The sequence below is a fragment of the Papio anubis genome, chromosome 1 (assembly GCF_008728515.1).
Source record: "Papio anubis isolate 15944 chromosome 1, Panubis1.0, whole genome shotgun sequence".
In the NCBI taxonomy this organism is placed as follows: domain Eukaryota; kingdom Metazoa; phylum Chordata; class Mammalia; order Primates; family Cercopithecidae; genus Papio; species Papio anubis.
The window spans coordinates 141,713,806-141,733,915 of record NC_044976.1 but is presented as its reverse complement, the minus strand read 5'-3'; the positions used below and the strand labels follow the sequence as shown (position 1 = coordinate 141,733,915).

Below are 20,110 nucleotides of genomic sequence, written 5' to 3'. Positions count from 1 at the left end.
AGTTATTCTGGAAAAAAAATAAAGGAAATAAAACAGTGGACACAAATATTTTGGGTCCTACAAGGTCATATTCCTTCTGTAAATGAACATCTAGGCAAAAAGGATGGGATCAAGGACTCTAGTGTTTTGATGTGGTCAACGCAATCCCATGATGCAACCAGCTTACCTTCCTCTGTGCTCCTCACTCTCAGGCTCTCACATTGTCTTTCTCTTTCAAAGGCTCCACACCAATTTTGGGAGGGTAATAAAGGCGAAAATTTTCTGACAATTAAGCTTCAATGGTGAAGAAACTGGCTTTAGTATAAAGATAGACTGAGTTTCTTCATGCTATTTCCTTTAAGTGTCTACCAGTTTCAGTATACGCTGGAAGCAATAATAAAGTTTGAATTTCTAAGTCTTTTCTCTGGCTCAGGAGGGCAATATAAAGTAATACAGTAGCAAGGTTTGGATTTGAGTTTGAATCCCAATTCTGCCATTTACCAACTGGGTGATCACAGGAAAGTTAATTGCCTCAGTTTCCTCTTTAAAATGGAGATAACAGTTTCCTTAAAGGCCTGTGGTGAGTATTCAATGAAAGGATATATTTGAAACCCTCGAACCTGGCAGCATACAGTAAAGTCTTAATTTTAGTTATTATGGTGATGATGGATTATTATTTAAAATTGAATCTTTAGCCTGAATACTACCAACACAGCTGAGCAACTTTTCTACTTCCATTTGTGGTAACGAATTTTAAGGCATAAGCAAGAGAAGCAAAAGAAAGGATAAACAGAGTGTCCAGAGGGGAAGTGGTACAGAGAGAGGTAATGAAGAGAAGCAGAACAGCAGAAAATGAACTGGTACATGGGATGCACAATGGCCACCTGGGGTACCACAAGTTCCCTACCTCTTTTCTACGTACTAGTGGAGCCAAAAGCCTAGCTATTTTTTTCACCTTTGCTTCATTCCTGTGTTCCCTTAACTGCTGCTTTTCGTTGTTCTGTGGAAAATGGATACGATTTTTCTAATCTCAGCAAGAAGTGGTGAAAATTGTTAAATCCTAAGCACTTAGATTTTTTCCTGATGAAAGGTACCATGTATTACAATGCTTTATATGAATTAAATGCCCCTTTTGAAAGTAATAGTATTAACTCAAAGTTTACATACAAAACCACAAACTTGTGTCTGCATATAACAGTGTGAACATTAAAATCATATTTAAAGAATTAATAGACATAGGCGATTTAACCCGAGAAACTTTCTCCATAACATATCACTATTTTGGTAAATCTTAAGAAACACATGATTCTTAATAAAATTTATAATCATACAAACAGCAGGAAAAAATGAATTTATATTAGAAATAAAGATTAACCTTGCTTTTAACGCAGAGTGGAAATTCAGAAGTAATATTGCCCACTGTGATTACTTTGTTTCTCTAAAGTTCTATCAAGGTCACATTAATATAAATACTTTAACTACTTTATCTCCACGATTTCCTATAAAATTTAATGCAATTTAATGGACATTCTTGCTTTGAAATTACACTGGTCTCTTATTTCTATAGAAGACAATTTCTCTGATGTATAACAGAAAATCAAAGCAGATTAGAAGAGACAAGAAAAAAGAGTGCAAGAGCATAATAAGTTCTGTTACCAACACTGACTGCAATTTAGGCATTACACAGCGTTCCCTGGAAAACAACATGCCTAGCATCTTTTCTTGATTGAAATGGTTCATTTCTTGAATATGCTTCAGGAACCAATCGTAAATCAGGTGTCTTGATGCCCAAGGTAATCAAGAACCCTATCAGTAATTCTCTGACATTTATATTTGAATCATAAGGCATAAATTTAAAAATATATAATAAATACAGTGTGTCTGTGTACATACACATACATATATATACACACCCAATACCAATGCCCCCAGCGATTTTGATTCAATAGGTCTGGGGTACGGGCTGGGAATCCATATTCTTAAAAGTTCCTCATCAGTTAATAGCACAGCTAAAAAAAAAAGTTAAATAAATAAATACAATTTTAAAAATGAAAAGTTCTCCAGATGGTTGCATGTGCAACCAAGCTAAAAACCTCTCACTTAGATAACACAAAGAATCATATAACACTACCATTATTTATCTAACGAAATTACTTTGTATCACTTATAGTAATACCTCATAGTTGTAATATGGCTGGTTAATAACTCCTGCTATGGCTTTTCCTTCATAAGCAATTCCAATAAGAACTGTTACATTGTCAAGAAGACCTGCAAAGAAGAAATAAATATCAGTTATATAACTTGCTCATGTTATGACTCATCATTACTGCATCAATTGCTCCAAGTTAGTTTTGCAGTTAAGGTATGGAATTTGCAATGATTCATCCATGATCAATCCTATTTACAGCAAAACGCATAAATGATAAGCGAGCTGGCTAGAAACAGCAATAGGATCTATGGCCACTTAATTGAATTGGTAATCATGGTCTCATTAGTACAGTGTGTAAACCAACTAAATAAAGCAGCCATAACTCTGCAGCTATCATCATCAGATTACTCTATGCCTCTTCCACCATCATTCAACTCATCCTTACCTGCTGAATCACTTTATATTCCTGGATTACATCTAGACTTGTATTTCAAGCCTTTAAAGCAGAGTTTCTCAAAGGGAGGCCCAAGGACTATCAAGCAGCATTAGAATTAACTGGCATACTTTTTATAACACAGATCTTCTCAGGCTCCTTCCCAGAACTAGTGAATCAAAATCTGGGAGTGGGGAACAAGACCGAAATAAGCTTTCTAGGTGCTTTTATACACATTAAAGTAGTCTAGAGCTTCCTTATTTCACAATGGGTTCTACAGATGTTTTCAGCACACATACAGACATACACATGTACACACACACTGTGATTCACTCATTATAGAGATGTCTCATTCAAGAACAATAAAATAGTTTTTTTCTAGTAATTATGATAAATTTTTAAAGCCATGTCCTGAGAGCCAATACAAGAAAACTTATGTAGATCTTAATTTTATCATCATCATCATTATTATTTTCTTTTTTTGAAACGGTGTCCTTCTCTGTCACCCAGGCTGGAGTGCAGTGGCGAGATCTCAGCTCACTGCAATCTCTGTCTTCCGAGTTCAAGCAATTCTCCTGCCTCCGCCCCACAAGTAGCTGGGATTACAGACGTGTGCCACCAGGCCCAGCTAATTTTTCTATTTTTAGGAGAGAAGGGGTTTCACCATGTTGGCCAGGCTAGTCTCAAACTTCTGACCTAATTATCTGCCCACCTTGGCCTCCCAAAGTGCTGGGATTACAGGCATGAGCCACCGCGCCTGGCCTAGATCTTAATTTTAAAAATAAAACTCTAAGCTTAAAACCCAAAACTTGCCAGGCGCGGTGGCTCACACCTGTAATCCCAGCACTTTGGGAGGCCCAGGCAAGCAGATCACCTGAGGTCGGGAGTTCAAGACCAACCTGACCAATATGGTGAAACCCCATTTCTCCTAAAAATACAAAAATTAGCTGGGCATGGTGGTGGGTGCCTGTAATCACAGCTACTTGGGAGGTGGGGCAGGAGAATAGCTTGAACCTGAGAGGCAGAGGTTGCAGTGAGCTGAGATCGTGCCACTGCACTCTAGCCCAGGCAACGAGCAAGACTGTCTAAAAAAAAAAAAAACCTAAAACTAAAACTCTGGCTCTGAGCCTGTTCATTCCTACATTTATATGGCCAATTTTATTTTAATTTGTTGCTAATTGTTCTCATCTTAGATAAGGAGAAATATTGTACTGTGTTTCAAAACCCACCTTTAGAAGGTGAGGCCGTGAAATGTGAAAGCAGTTCACAGATTAGGGGAGAGTGAATGGGGAGGGCATGGGATGGTGGTGCTGGCAGAGCAAGAGCTACATAGTTGTACTCATTATCGTTTTTCTACCCCAATAACTGGGGGTTCAGCATAGTCATTTTGGTAACACTGGTTTAATATGTTAGTTATTCTCATCTGGGAGACATTAGAAGTGTGGGGCTGGTAGAGTATGTGGGGGGTGGTATTTGAAGGAGATGAATTTTATTCTCCTGTCTTGACAATCAATGATGTATAAGAACCATGAGCACAAATACAGCTTTAGGGGAAAACGTAACACATGATACTAGCTTTCCATACAACATACAAAATATCAAATATTTACAACTAACATCATATCCTTGTCCCACTGCTGTCAAATATGAATACAAAAGAGATATCAACCTTCAGTATATTCCTTGGTTCCATCCAGAGGATCCACCCAGACCACGAGCTAAAATTAAAAAGAGAGAAGGAAAATAGCTAAATCAAGCATACAAAATTCTAAAAATAGATTTAAATAGATTAAAACTATCTTTTTTCCCTGTTTGAAATTATATTATGGATGGCCTGAGTTAATGTCATCTGTTTTGAGATAGTACAAAAACCTTATTCTTTTGTAATCATGGAAAAAGTTCATTTGAATAAGAGAAAAGTCTGATTTAAGAATTTTCAGGCCAGGCACGGTGGCTCACACCTGTAATCCCAGTATTTTGGGAGGCCGAGGCGGGTGGACCACCTGAGGTCAGGAGTTCGAGACCAGCCTGGCCAAAGTGGTGAAACCCCACCTCTACTAAAAATACAAAATTAGCTGGGCGTGGTGGTGGGGGGCTGTAATCCCAGCTACTCAGTAGGCTGAGGCAGGAGAATCACTTGAACTCAGGAGGTGGAGGTTGCAGTGAGCCGACATCGTGCCATTACACTCCAGCCTGGGCAACAAGAGCAAAACTCTGTTTCAAAAAAAAAAAAAAAAGGACTTTCAACATGAAATGCTTAACTGATAAAAGTTTGTTTCATTTGGACACTAAGCACACTCTCTAGATCATGGTACAGAGAAAACTTGTAAAGTGGCATAAAAAATGTTTTGAACATGCATAGTTGCTACTCATTTTTATATGTAAGTGCTGATTTAAAAAAAAAACAACAGTCTGATTATCTCAAGGACACAGTCCACACAATCCAAAGAAAAATGAATAATAAAACTGGCAGCAGATTTAAAAGGAAAATTCCTTCTGTTTAGGACATTTAATATGATTCAGGATATGCTGCCTTTAACCACTACAATGATAATATTATGTGAATTTCTGAGTGAGGGCATGTTTCTGATGGAGGACACCATGTCTCATTTTCTTTGTTTCCTCCATACCACAGAGCAAAGTGTCTTACTCATAGTAAGTCTCCAACGAATATGCATTAAATAATTAAAAATTGGAAAACTAAAGACGTTATGGTGGGTATCTGAAGTCACAGATTTAACTGAAACAACTATGAAAAGCAAGCAGGATGATATTTATGGTCTTTTAAAAATAAAAGGTAGTAATCTGTTTCATAGCCTTCTGTCCCCAGTTACCAATGAATGTTTTACTATCAAATCTACTAAATACAAATTAGATTTTCTTCCTAAAAGTATTATTATTTTTTAATGAGACAGGATCTCACTCTGCTGTCCAGGCTGAGGGTATGTGTAAAACTGTGCAAGGTAGGAACAAAGTAGGACAACTCACACTTCCCAATTGCAAAACTTAATACAAAGCAAGAAAGTGTGCTACTGGCATAAGGATAGACATATAGACCAATGGAATATAACTGAGAGTCCAGAATGAAACCCATACATCTATTTCTTTTCTTTTTTCTTTTTTTTTTTTGAGACAAAGTTTTGCTCTTGTCGCCCAGGTTGGAGTGCAATGGCACAATCTCGGCTCACTGCAACCTCCGCCTCCCAGGTTCAAGCGATTCTCCTGCCTCAGCCTCCTGAGTAACTGGGATTATAGGCGTGCGCCACCGCGCCCAGCTAATTTTGTATTTTTAGTAGAGACAGAGTTTCTCCATGTTGGTCAGGCTGGTCTCAAACTCTCGACCTCAGGTAATCCACCTGCCTCAGCCTCCCAAAGCGTTGGGATTACAGACGTGAGCCACCGCAACTGGCATGAAACCCATACATCTATGGCCTGCTGATTTTTCACAAGTGTGCCAAGGCCATTCAACTGGGAAAAAAATCATCTCTTTAAGAGATGGTGCTGGGGCCAGGCGAGGTGGCTCAAGCCTGTAATCCTAGCACTTTGGGAGGCCAAGGTGGGTGGATCACGAGGTCAAGAGATAGAGACTATCCTGGCCAACATGGTGAAACCTCATCTCTACTAAAAATACAAAAACAATTAGCTGGGTGTGGTAGTGTGAGCCTGTAGTCCCGGCTACTTGGGAGGCTGAGGCAGGAGAATCGCTTGAACCCAGGAGGTGGAGGTTGCAGTGAGCCAAGATTGCAGCCCTGCACTCCAGCCTGGCAACAGAGAGAGACATCATTTCAAAAAAAAAAAAAAAAAAAGAGATGGTGCTGGTTGTAGCCTTAACCTCCATGGGCTCAGGTGATCCTCCCACCTCAACCTCCCAAATAGCTGAGACTACAAGTGTGTGGCACCATACCTAGCTAATTTTTGTATTTTTTGTAGAGACAGAGTTTCACTATGTTGCCCAGTCTGGTCTCGAACTCCTAGACTCAAGCAATCCAACCACCTCGGCCTCCCAAAGTGCTGGGATTACAGGTGTGAACCACCATGCCTGGCCCTAAAAGTATTTTAAATAACGGTTTTAGAGTGGAAAGGAAACCCATAGGATGAGAAACTGAACTCTAAATCCATATGGTTGCCTGATACTTCCATGTTGGCTCTGAAATATATCAAATTTCTGGTTGCCCCTATTTTATAACTACCAATTTTTCATCTTACAGGCAAATTGTATTTCTTTACTATGGCAAAAAGACCAGGTTAATAGAGAGTTGAGTATAAATAGGGATCATACATCTTCTTCTTTAATAGAACTGTACTGCGATGGGCATGGTTGCTTCAGTATTTCCTCCCACTGACTGTCTTCGATCAGCTCTTGATCCACTTCCTCAGAAGGCAGATCCTAAAGCAGAGATAACCCTAATGGTTATTGAAGCCATTTAGCGTTTACAGAGTATGCTTTGTCTCATTAACAGAAGAAATGCAGCATCACAGTTTTCGCTAGTTCTTCTGGTTTACCATTTATATTTAGAACTTTTAAAGCAAACCTTAAAAATTTGCAAAAACAACCATATGTGGCTCATCAAAATTGACTAAATGGTTGCAATGTCATTATCTTGAACAGAGTTTAAAAATAAAAGACTCTTTAAGTATTATACACTCATTTAAACAAGTGTCTCTGACAGCAGATAGTTCCCCTATATTACAATAGATGTCAAGTTCCTCACTTTCTTTTTTTTTTTTGAGACGGAGTCTTGCTCTATTGCCCAGGCTGGAGTGCAGGGGCACCATCTCGGCTCACTGCAACCTCCCCCTCCTGGGGTCAAGCAGTTCTCCTTCCTCAGCCTCCTGAGTAGCTGAGATTACAGGTGTTCACCACCACGCCTGGCTAATTTTTGTATTTTTAGTAGAGATGGGATTCAGTTTCACCATGTTGGTCAGGCTGGTCTTGAACTCCTGACCTCGTGATCTGCCCGCCTTGGCCTCCCAAAGTGCTGGAATTACAGGCGTGAGCCGCCGCGCCCGGCCTACTTCCCTCACTTTCAAAGTGTTATAGTCTTTGGATAAGTACGCAAATAAGCCTAAGTTTAAAAACAAACAACAACAAAACCCATTTTATTCCAAAGTTCTAGATCTCTGCCCATCTGACAGTTTGTATGCTGGGTATAACAGTAACCATATCTTTTATGGTCAATAATTAAGACATCTGGCTTAGAAATAGACCAAAATGTCTTAAAATCAGATATTTCCCCCAAGTCCAAGGAATACTATAATTATTTTTGTGTTTAAAACAATAAATATAATGCTTGAAATTATAAGAGTGGTACATAAATCATTAAAGCATCAGTTATAAGTACACTTGGTAAACAGGGATTTTAAAAAAATGTCTCTGACGACTCTTACCTCTTCCCCTATAATTGTGAGTTTGGGGAATTTCCGGGCCAATGAAGAACATATGCTCATCTGTGCCAATCGGTCAGCTTTGGTCTGCAGGTCTGTGGCACAGGTCTATAACAAAGAATGCAAAGTTTAGCAGAGCTAACGAGAAATAAGTTGTCCTCTGATTCCCTGTGCATGAGTGCCTACATAATTTAGATTACACTGTCAGTTTTTAGAGTCATAGAACTTAACACCAAATGAGTTAACTAGTTTCCTGCCTTGGTTTTTCTCAAAGGATTAATAGTGGTTAAAGTTTGGAAAGGAGCTTTTAAATAATCTAGAGCATTTTCTTCTCTAGTTTAGAAATTCCTTATCTCTAGACATCAACCTTTTGCTTAAATAGGTTCAGAGATAGGAAATGTATCACTTTTCAAGGCAAAGGTAATAGTTATTAGAAAAAGTGTTCCTTGGATCCTTCTATAACTTCCACACTAATCCTAATCATAATAATTCAACAGGTCCTCAAGTTGATTCACAGGTATAGAGTAAGAAATCCTATTTGTTTTTGTTTTGTTTTGTTTTGTTTTTGAGACGGAGTCTTGCTCTGTCGCTGGCTGGAGTACAGTGGCATGATCTTGGCTCACTGCAATCTCTGCCTCCTAGGTTCAAGCAATTCCCCTACCTCCCGAGCAGCTGGGACTGTAGGCTCCTGCCACCATGCCCGGCTAATTTTTTGTATCTTAGTAGAGACGGGGTTTCATCAAGTTGGCCAGGATGGTCTTGATCTCCTGACCTTGTGATCTGCCTGCCCTGACCTCCCAAAATGCTGAGATTACAGGCATGAGTCACTGCACCCAGCCTAAGAAATTCTGTTTCTGAAAATCTGAAAAACACTAATATGAACTGCTGTAATATTTAACATATAGCTCACCTGTGGTACCCTCACTCAATCACTATGTCAGATAATCATGCTAGTGAAAGAGAAAAGTTTTGCAAGTGACAACCACAACCTCCTTTGTTAGTTTGCTTTCAGAGAATTATGATATGTTGCAATTGATATATGCCTGGTTAAGTAGATTTACAGATTATATCATCTTAGTAGAATTTGTTTGTTTGTTTTGAGATGGAGTCTCACTCTGTCGCCCAGGCTGGAGTGCAGTGGCGTGATCTTGGCTCACTGCAAACTTTGTCCCTTGGCTTCAAGCAATTCTCCTGTCTCAGCCTCCCGAGTAGCTGGGACTACAGGTGCCCCCCACCACGGCCGGCTAATTTTTGTATTTTTAGTAGAGACAGGGTTTCACCATATTGGCCACCAGGCTGGTCTCAAACTCCTGACCTTGTGATCCACCCACCTCGGCCTCCCAAAGTGCTGGGATTACAGGCGTGAGCCACTGCACCCCGCCTCATCTTAGTAGAATTTTAACAATACTTTGCAACGAGATAAAGAGTCATCATGAAAAGCAAACTGCTTTATGCCTCACTGAGATTTGCTATATATCTCAATGCAAAGTACTATTCTGCTAGAATGTAAGCTCCACAAAAGGATTTTATTCCTTAAAGAATTGTGTCTAGCATATAGTAGGTGCTCTATAAGTATCTTTTGAATGAACCTACTCAAAAGAATTGTTCAGTTTGAAGATCAGTTATATATCAATCAAGTTTGTACACCACTGCTTTAGAGAAAAAAAATATATATTGAAAGTCATTCCTCTATCTGAGGAAAGCAATTCTCTTTCCCTCTCTAAGATAAATATTTTCTACTCTATCAACATAGCTCTGGACCTCTGAAGTACTAGAAATGCCTGAGCAGTACAGAAGACAATGAGAATATTACTTTTTTTCCTGACTTCACACTACATCTCTGTTCCTTTTTAGCTACCTGGGTTTCAAAGTTGTTTGTCTAATATAATCTCAACATAAGATCAACTGAAAATAAGTGATGTTAAGGAAAAGGATCTGAAAGGAAATAATTCAAAATATTGGCAATGGTGGGATGATGGATGATTTTTGTTTACTTTTTGGCATTTTTCTCGATTTCCTACTTTTCGTAATAGAAAAAACTTTGTAAAAAATGAGATTGGGGCCAGACGCAGTGGTTCATGCCTGTAATCGCAGCACTTTGGGAGTCCGAGGCAGGCGGATCACGAGGTCAGGAGTTCGAGACCAGCCTGACCAACATGGAGAAATCCTGCCTCTACTAAAAATACAAAATTAACTGGGCGTGGTGGCGCATGCCTGTAAAATCCCAGCTATCCAGGAGGCTGACGCAGGAGAATCGCTTGAACCTGGAAGGCAGAGGTTGCGGTGAGCTGAGATCACGCCATTGCACTCCAGCCTGGGCAACAAGAGTGAAACGCCATCTAAAAAAAAAATAAATAAATAAAAATAATAATAATAATAAGATTAGCAGCCCCCTGAAAGCAACAGTATTATTTTGTTGATTATTACCAAGCATGTCTGTGGTCAACTAAAGTCTCTTTTTCAAACAAATTTGAATCAGATTTATCTGACATAACTTGAACATGAATACAGCACTTTATATTATTCCTGTTACAATATCCTGTTGAATTTGGTCCACTTTTCTCAGAGGTTGCAACTATTTTGAATGCTTATTCTGTGATAAAATGTATTAACTAGACTGCTCAGCTTTACCTTATTGGCAAATTTGATAAGTATGTTTTCTATATCATCTTCTTCCACTTCAGATAACACATTAGGTTTTTTTAAAAAACTGTATGTTATTTAATAATTAAAGAGAACAGTACAATGTCAGGAGCAGAGTCCTGTGATCAGCCAGCGGTGATCCTTTTCTAGGATGAAAATGACTCATTAATTTAAATTTGTGGATAATGTTATTCATCCAGTTATGAATACAACTAACCGTGGCTCAGGATGGGAGATGTCATCTATATAACTAAAAATAGCTTGAATATTTTCTTAAATAGAAAATGACAGACTATAACAAATCTTTTGCTTAAATCAAGATACCCTCTATCTATTTCCTCTATGAATAGGCCCATAAATCTATCAAAAAAGCAAATGAGATGTATTTCATTTGTTCTTATGAGTTTTTGTTTTTGTTTGTTTGTTTTTAATATTATTTATTTATTTATTTTAGAGACAGGGTTTTACTCTGTTGTCCAGGCTGGAGTACAGTTGTGGGATCACAGATCACTGTAGCCTCAAACTCCTGGGCTCAAGCAATTATCCCACTTCAGCTTCCCAAGTAGCTAGGACTACAAGCATGTCCCACCATGCCAGACGGGGTCTTGCTATGTTGCCCAGGCTGATTTTTATGTTTATTTTTTAAAAGCAATTACGTTGAATGTTTTATAATGAACTCATGTCAACTTTTTTCTAAGTTGTTTTTTATTCATATATCTCACTTTTTCTTATGGTAACAACGCTAGATAGATGTATCACTTATAAGTGAGTGACTTAACTCAATCTATTTTATTATTTTTTATTTATTTTTCCATTTCATCTTTTTTTCTTTTTTTTAATTATTATACTTTATGTTCTAGGGTACATGTGCACAATGTGCAGGTTTGTTACATATGTATACATGTGCCATGTTGGTGTGCTGCACTCATTAACTCGTCATTTACATTAGGTATATCTCCTAATGCTATCCCTCCCCCCTCCTCCCACCCCACAACAGTTCCCCTTCCTGTGTCCAAGTGACCTCATTGTTCAATTCCCACCTATGAGTGAGAACATGTGGTGTTTGGTTTTCTGTTCTTGCGATAGTTTGCTGATGGTTTCCAGCTGCATCCATGCACCTACAAAGGACACAAACTCATCCTTTTTTATGGCTGCATAGTATTCCATGGTGTATATGTGCCACATTTTCTTAATCCAGTCTGTCATTGATGGACATTTGGGTTGGTTCCAAGTCTTTGCTATTGTGAACAGTGCCGCAATAAACATACGTGTGCATGTGTCTTTACAGCAGCATGATTTATAATCCTTTGGGTATATACCCAGTAATGGGATGGCTGGGTCAAATGGTATTTCTAGTTCTAGATTCTTGAGGAATCGTCACACTGTCTTCTACAATGGTTGAAATAGTTTACAGTCCCACCAACAGTGTTAAAAGTGTTCCTATTTCTCCACATCCTCTCCAGCACCTGTTGTGTACTGACTTTTTAATGATTGCCATTCTAACTGGTGTGAGATGGTATCTCACTGTGGTTTTGATTTGCATTTCTCTGATGGCTAGTGATGATGAGCATTTTTTCATGTGTCTGTTGGCTGCATAAATGTCTTCTTTTGAGAAGTGTCTGTTAGTATCCTTTGCCCACTTTTTGATGGGGGTTCATATGGAACCAAAAAGAGCCCACATTGCCAAGACAATCCTAAGTCAAAAGAACAAAGCTGGAGGCATCACACTCTCTGACTTCAAACTATACTACAAGGCTACAGTAACCAAAACAGCATGGTACTGGTACCAAAACAGAGATATAGACCAACGGAACAGAACAGACCCCTCAGAAATAATACCACACATCTACAACCATCTGATGTTTGACAAACCTGACAAAAACAAGAAATGGGGAAAGGATTCCCTATTTAATAAATGGTGCTGGGAAAACTGGCTAGCCATAAGTAGAAAGCTGAAACTGGATCCCTGCCTTACTCCGTATACAAAAATTAATTCAAGATGGATTAGAGACTTAAATGTTGGACCTAAAACTCACTCTATATTAAATCGCTAAAGTGCTAATGATAAATCATATCCTATTAATGTTCTCACTTGGAAGAAATTACAATACAATTTTCCTCAAAGACCATAATAAAGAAAGATTTAGGTGAAGTGTAGTGGCTCATACCTGTACCCACACCCATAATCTCAGCACCTTAGGAGTCTGAGGTGGGTGGATCACTTGAAGCCAAGAGTTTGAGACCAGCCTGGGCAATATACTGAAACTCCATCTCCACAAAATAAAAACATTAGCTGGGTGTCGTGGCGCTTGCCTGTAGTCCTAGCTACTCAGGAGGCTAAGCCAACAGGGTCCTTTGAGCCCAGAACTTGAGGCTGCAACAAGCTATCAGTAGGACTATGCCACTGCACTCTAGCCTTGGGCGACAAAGTGAGACATTGTCTCTTTAAAAAAAAAAAAGATTATAATAAAGAATTGAAGGATTAAAAGTCAATATATGAAAACTTACGTGTGAAATTTGTAATGTGATGTAATAACCAAGTTCCAAGGAAGATTTCTGTGTATATATATATATGTGTGTGTGTGTGTGTATATGTATATATGTGTATATATATGTACCAAATCCCAAGGAAGATTTGTGTATATGTATATACACGTGTGTGTATATATACGTGTGTATATATTATATATATAATATATAATAATTACACACGTATATATTATATACATATACACAAATCTACATGTGTGTATATATATACGTATATATATACACGTGTGTATATATATACACACACAATCTTCCTTGGGATTTGGTACATATATACATATATATACACACACATATATATGCCTGTACTCACACCCTTGTGTGTATATATATGGAAAGATTTATATATATAATATACACACACTATATATATACACACAAATCTTCCTTGTGTATATATATATATACATACTATATATATACACACACACAAATCTTCCCTATATATATACACACATACACAAGAGTGTGAGTACAGGTGTGTATATATATATACGTGTATATATATGTAGCAAATCCCAAGGAAGATATACAAACTTGTATATATATATATACACACAAACTTGTATGTATATATATATACACAAACTTGTATATATATATATGTGTCAATATATGAAATATATAGACACATATATACACATACATATATACACATACATATATATATACACACACACAAATCTTCCTTGGGATTTGGTTATTACCTCACATTACAAATTTTACACATAAGGTTTCATATATTGACTTTTAATAGATTCCATTAAGATTTCATTGTATTTTAAACTGGAACACAAGTACGGTGGTATTTCTTTTAAGAATTGACTATCACTATAAACTTTCTGATAATGTATTTCATATATTGACTTTTAATCCTTAAATTCTTTATTATATGTATGTATATATGTATACATATATACACACACATATTTTTTGAGATGGAGTCTCGCTTTTGTTGCCCAGGCTGGAGTGCAATAGTGCGATCTCGGCTCACTGCAACCTCTGCCTCCCGGGTTCAAGTAATTCTCCTGCCTCAGTCTCCTGAGTAGCTGTGATTATAGGTGTGTACCACCATGCCCGACTAATTTTTGTATTTTTAGTAGAGATGGGGTTTCATCATGTTGGTCAGGCTGGTCTCAAACTCCTGACTTCGTGATCCACCTGCCTCAGCCTCCCAAAGTGCTGGGATTACAGGCGTGAGCCACCATGCCCAGCCAGAAGATTGTATTTTAAACTGGAACACAAGTATGGTGGTATTTCTTTTAAGAATTAACTATGACTATAAACTTTCTGATAATCTATTTAAGTTTGTAATTACTATACTGGGAAAAACACCCTTGTTTTGAGTTTCTTTTCCATGAGGAAGAAAAATATGTATCACTTTGATTATAACAAATAGTTATGTAAATGCCAGATTTTACCGAACATGTTGACTAAGGATTACATGGCGTTGCATGTAATAGATTACTCTAGTATTTGAAGCCTGGTTACAATGCCTTGGGGATGGATATGGTTCAGAAGACTCAGACATATAAACAAAGATCTTGGATATAGAAAGTCTGGAGTCTTTTTCTTTTTTTTTTTTTGAGGCGGAGTCTTGCTCTGTTGCCCAGGCTGGAGTGCAATGGCACGATCTCGGCTCACTGCAACCTCTGCCTCCCGGGTTCAAGCGATTCTCCTGCCTCAGCCTCCCAAGTAGCTGGGATTACAGGTGCTCGCTACCACATCTGGCTAATTTTTTGTATCTTTAGTAGAGATGGGATTTCACCATTTTAGCCAGGCTGCTCTCAAACTCCTGATCTTGTCATCCGCCTTCCTCGGTCTCCCAAAGTACTGGGATTACAGGCGTGAGCCACCATACCCGGCTTTGGAGTCATTTTCAAAGCAGAGATCGAACCCTTTTGAACAAGGGTCTTGTAGTCTCCCTAAGGGAGCCATCAATTATTTTAACTGATAAAGTCTGTCCACATTTTTACATCATTTAGCTCAACCTCAAGAACAAAAATGAAGTTGGTATGAAATGATATGAGAGTTTGAGTACCTTTTCCACGATACCCAGGTCTCCTTCAGCAATAACACGTCTGACTATCATTCCTGCCTTTTGAGCAATAGAATATGCTGAGGCTACCAACCGCATCAACACAGTGTTACTGGAAGCCATGATAAACTCTAAAAAGAGATCAAGAAAAATGTTTTGTTAGTTTCAAAGTCGACTACTGGTTTTATTTACTTAAATCCAACTCAGCACATATTAATTGAGCGCTAACTTGGGATTGCTCCCATTAACTGAGTAAATTCTTTAATATACATTTACTAAAAGAGACTTGGAAAAAACTCCATTTGGGCATTAACTCTCTCAATAAGTTCTGTATTTTTTACGTTTGTCTGCAGATGAGGCATGTCAAAGCATAGGAGAAACTGGCCCAGGATGCTGAGCATGTGAAAAAGTTTGTGTATGAGGTGGTGGGTAATGTGCAAAGTATGTGGAAGGTGCTTTGGAGGCTAAAAATATGAGATGTAAGATTTTTGTTTGAGGAGGTAATATTTTGGTGAGCTGTAGATAAAATAATGTAACCTAATGTCTATAGCATAAAACTAGGAAGTGCCAAAAGAGGTATGAATAGTATAAGGGATGTAGGTGTGTAGGGCGTAATTAAAAAGGGAGGGTGTATTAGTCTGTTTTCATACGGCTATAAAGAATGACCCAAGACTGGGTAGTTTATTACTTCCAATGCCAAGAACCACAATTACTTTTGCACCAACCTAATATAAAGGAAAGAGGTTGAATTGACTCACAGTTCAGCATGACTGGGAAGGCCTAAGGAAACTGACAATCCTGGCAGAAGACAAAGGGGAAGCAAGACACCTTCTTCACAAGGTGGCAGGAAGAAGTGCCAAGCAAAGGGGGAAGAGACCCTTAAAAACCATTAGATCTCATGAGAACTCACTCACTATCACGAGAACAGCATAGGGGAAAACTGCCCCCATGATTCGATTACCTCCACCTGATCTCTCCCTTGACAGTGGGGATTATGGGGATTACAATTTAAGATGAGATTTGGGTGGGGAAACAAAGCCTCACCACATCAGAGGGATTGCATATAACTACAATTATTTTCTGAAAATCAATGAATATTCTCCGCTATTATTTACCTCCATCTTTGTCAGTAGCCAAATAAAGAGAACAAGCAACATAACAAATTATAATGAAGACCAATCACCTGGAAAAGTAAGGCGTGTCAGAGAAGTCTCTAGCTCCAATAAAATAAATAGAAAAAAACAGCCTTTAGAATTAAGCACATTGCTTTTTTTTTTTTTTTTTGAGACGGAGTCTCGCTCTGTTGCCCAGGCTGGATTGCAGTGACGCCATCTCGGCTCACTGCAACCTCTGCCTCCTGGGTTCAAGCAGTTTTCTGCCTCAGCCTCCCAAGTAGCTGGGATTACAGGTGGCCTCCACCACACTTGGCTAATTTTTGTATTTTTAGTGGACACAGGGTTGCATCATCTTGGCCAGGCTGGTCTTGAACTCCTGACCTCGTGATCCACCTGCCTCAGCCTCTCAAGTGCTTAGATTACAGGCGTGAGCCACTGTGCCCGGCCTGTACATTCCTTTGAAAATATGAATTCTGGCCAGGCACGGTGGCTCACACCTGTAATCCCAGCATTTTGGGAGGCCAAGGTGGGCAGATCACCTGAAGTCAGGAGTTCGAGATCAGCCTGACCAACATGGTGAAACCTCATCTCTACTAAAAACACAAAAATTAGCCGGGCATGGTGGCGCACACCTGTAATCCCAGCTACTCAGGAGGCTGAGGCAGGAGAATCGCTTGAACCTGGGAGGCGGAGATTGCAGTGAGCCGAGATCGCACCATTGCACCCTAGCCTGGGTAACAGAGCGAGACTCCATCTCAAATAAAAAAAAAAAGAAAGAAAATATGAATTCAAATCCTGAAATTTTAGTGACTGTTCTGGATGTACCACCCACATTCCCTTCAGGATTGAAGAGCTTATTTCCCCACTTGCTGAGACAGCTCTCAACAGAAGGCCCTTAGCTGCCATCTTTCTCTGGGAGTATATCTGCTGAGAAGGATCACTTCATCTGGAATGTCACAATAGGGAGATTTAAAGGCCATTTCCTACCCCAAGTGGGCTGCCACCCCAGCACTGAAGGGCCATCCAGCTTCCAGAATACCCTATGGGGTCGACTGAGGCCTTAGCTGAGACTGCATCACAGCCCAAGATGCCTTCTCCTATATTCTTCCCTTCCTCCCCTTCCCTCCCACAAATGATCCCAAAAGCACTCCCTAATAAACCTCTTCCACTTTATCTCTGTCTTACAGTTTTATGGGGAATCAACCTATGACAAAAACTTCCCATCTTTAAATGAAATCAACATTATTTCATCGCAATAAGGGAACACATGATTGTTCCCTAGACAAAAGGACTATTTTATATATATATATGGTGTGTCTCTATTTATATATAGTTTTTTTTTAATTTCTTTTTTTTGAGATGGAGTCTCACTCTGTTGCCCAGGCTGGAGTATAGTGGTGCAATCTCAGCTCACTGCAAACTGCCTCCTGGGTTCAAGCGATTCTCCTGCCTCAGCCTCCTGAGTAGCTGGGATTACAGGCGCCTGCTACCATGGTTGGCTAATTTTTGCATTTTTAGTAAAGACAGGGTTTCACCATGTTGGCCAGGCTGGTTTTGAACTCTTGAGCTCAAGTGTTCTGCCCACTTTGGCCTCCCAAAGTGCTGGGATTACATGCCTGAGCCAGCACGCTTAGCCCTGTGACTATAAAGGACATTATAAATCTCCATTCAGCAATAGTCATTATTCTACCACAAATTTCTGACTGAATATTTGATTTGACGTGCGTTATAACCCCTTTAACATTTTTTTTCTTTTTTCTTTTTTTTTCTGAGATGTAGTCTCACTCCATCACCCAGGCTGGAGTGCAGTGGCGCAATCTTGGCTCACTGCAATCTCTGCCTCCCGGGCTCAAGTGATTCTCACGCCTCAGCCTCCCGAGTAGCTGAGATCACAGGCAGCTGACACCATGCCCGGCTAATTTTTGTATTGTTAGTAGAGACGGGGATTCACCATGTTGGCCAGGCTGGTCTTGAACTCCTGACCTCAGGAGATCCGCCTGCCTCAGCCTCCCAAAATCCTGGGATTACAGGTGTAAGGCACTGTACCCAGCCTTCTTTACATCTTGTTTCTACCATCCACATTCTATTGACAGGAATTATGAACCTAACTGAAACAATAAGTGAAGTGTTTGAAACTCTTCAGAAGGAAGATGGAATTGAAATTTATGGCTGGGCACGGTGGCTCACGCCTGTAATCCCAGCACTTTGGGAGGCCGAGGCGGGTGGATCACGAGGTCAGGAGTTCGAGACCAGCCTGACCAACATGGCGAAACCCTGTGTCTACTAAAAATACAAAAATTAGCCGGGCGTAGTGGCACACACCTGTAATCCCAGATACTCAGGAGGCTGAGGCAGGAGAATCACATGAACCCAGAAGGTGGAGCTTGCAGTGAGCCAAGACCGTGCCAGTGCACTCCAGCCTGAGTGACAGAGCAAGACTCCATCTCAAAAAAAAAAAAAAGAAATTTATGTAAGGTAATGAATACCATACTGTGACCAATAGCTATCTGGAAATTAAGATGAAAATGAAAAGGGTTTCATTTTTGAAACGGAGTCTCGCTCTGTTGCCCAGGCTAGAGTGCAGTGGCACGATCTCAGCTCACTGCAAACTCTGCCTCCCAGGTTCACACCATTCTCCTGCCTCAACCTCCTGAGTAGCCGGGACTTCAAGCGCCTGCGACCGTGCCCGGGTAATTTTTTGTATTTTTAGTAGAGACGAGGTTTCACCACGTTAGCCAGGATGGTCTTCATCTCCTGACCTTGTCATCCACCTGCCTCAGCCTCCCAAAGTGCTGGGATTACAGGCGTGAGTGAGCCACCACGCTCAGCCAATATAACGGGTTTCTAACTGCAGCTGACACTTGAACAACATGGGCTCGAACTGAACCGGTTCACTTTGTGGATTTTTTCCAACCAAATGCGGACAGAAAAGGTATGTAAAACCTGTAGACAGGAAAGGCTGACTTTTTAAAATATATTTTTATTTTATTTTCAAGAGAGTCTATGATCTGTTAAAACTGAGTTTTCATCTATGAGTGTTTTGGACGGTCAACTGTGGGACTTGAGTATGTGCAGATTTCAATATTCCCAGGGGTTCTCAGTTGATTCTCAGGGAATCAACCTCCCTCACATACTGAGGGATGACTCTATATAAAGTGTTTGTTTTATGATACCATAATCAGGCTAGATTAATTTTCTTGGCATACTAGGAGTTACATGTGGAATAAACCAGTTACAATTACTACTAATTCAGGAGCACTTCAGATAGAAAACAGAGAAATGGGGCTGGGTGCGGTGGCTCACACCTGTAATCCCAGCACTTTGGGAGGCCGGCAGATCACGAGGTCAAGAGATTGAGACCATCATGGCTAACACAGTGAAACCCGGTCTCTACTAAAAATACAAAAAATTAGCTGGGCATAGTGGTGGGCACCTGTAGTCCCAGCTACTCCAGAGCCTGAGGCAGGAGAATGGCGTGAATCTGGGAGGTGGAGGTTGCAGTGAGCCGAGATCGCGCCACCGCACTCCAGCCTGGGCGACAGAGAGAGACTTTGTCTCAAAAAAAAAAAAAAAGAAAAAAAAAAGAAAAAGAAAAGAAAACAAATAATTTAGTAAATACTTTGTCGCTCTTATTTCTATTCCTTTATATCCATATCCAGGCATATATCTGATTTATTCTGCACCAGAAATGTGGTCTTTGTGCAACTGTTTTGTTCTACCCAGATGTCTTGACCATATTTTAATTATGTGTTCATATGCTCCTTCAATTCCCATGTTATGTAAGAATTCTTTTGTAATAGGATGATCACCTTCCCTCA

At 39.6% G+C, this 20,110-nt stretch overlaps 1 protein-coding gene across 6 annotated transcripts in view; it reads right to left on the bottom strand.

Moving 5' to 3' along the window:
- BPNT1 (3'(2'), 5'-bisphosphate nucleotidase 1) overlaps positions 1-20,110 on the bottom strand; it is a 30,148-nt gene that overhangs the window by 7,172 nt on the left and 2,866 nt on the right. For 4 of the 6 annotated variants that reach the window (XM_031655608.1, XM_031655606.1, XM_031655610.1 and 1 more), the window contains 5 exons: positions 15,181-15,308; positions 7,950-8,054; positions 6,841-6,948; positions 4,231-4,279; positions 2,156-2,247 (listed from right to left, as the gene is read on the bottom strand). In XM_031655608.1, the coding sequence (XP_031511468.1) occupies positions 2,156-2,247; positions 4,231-4,279; positions 6,841-6,948; positions 7,950-8,054; positions 15,181-15,300 (474 nt within the window). In that variant the 5' untranslated portion in view covers positions 15,301-15,308. The remainder of the gene's footprint in view (positions 1-2,155; positions 2,248-4,230; positions 4,280-6,840; positions 6,949-7,949; positions 8,055-15,180; positions 15,309-20,110) is intronic. The other 2 variants (XM_031655616.1, XM_031655611.1) reach the window with 1 other exon arrangement.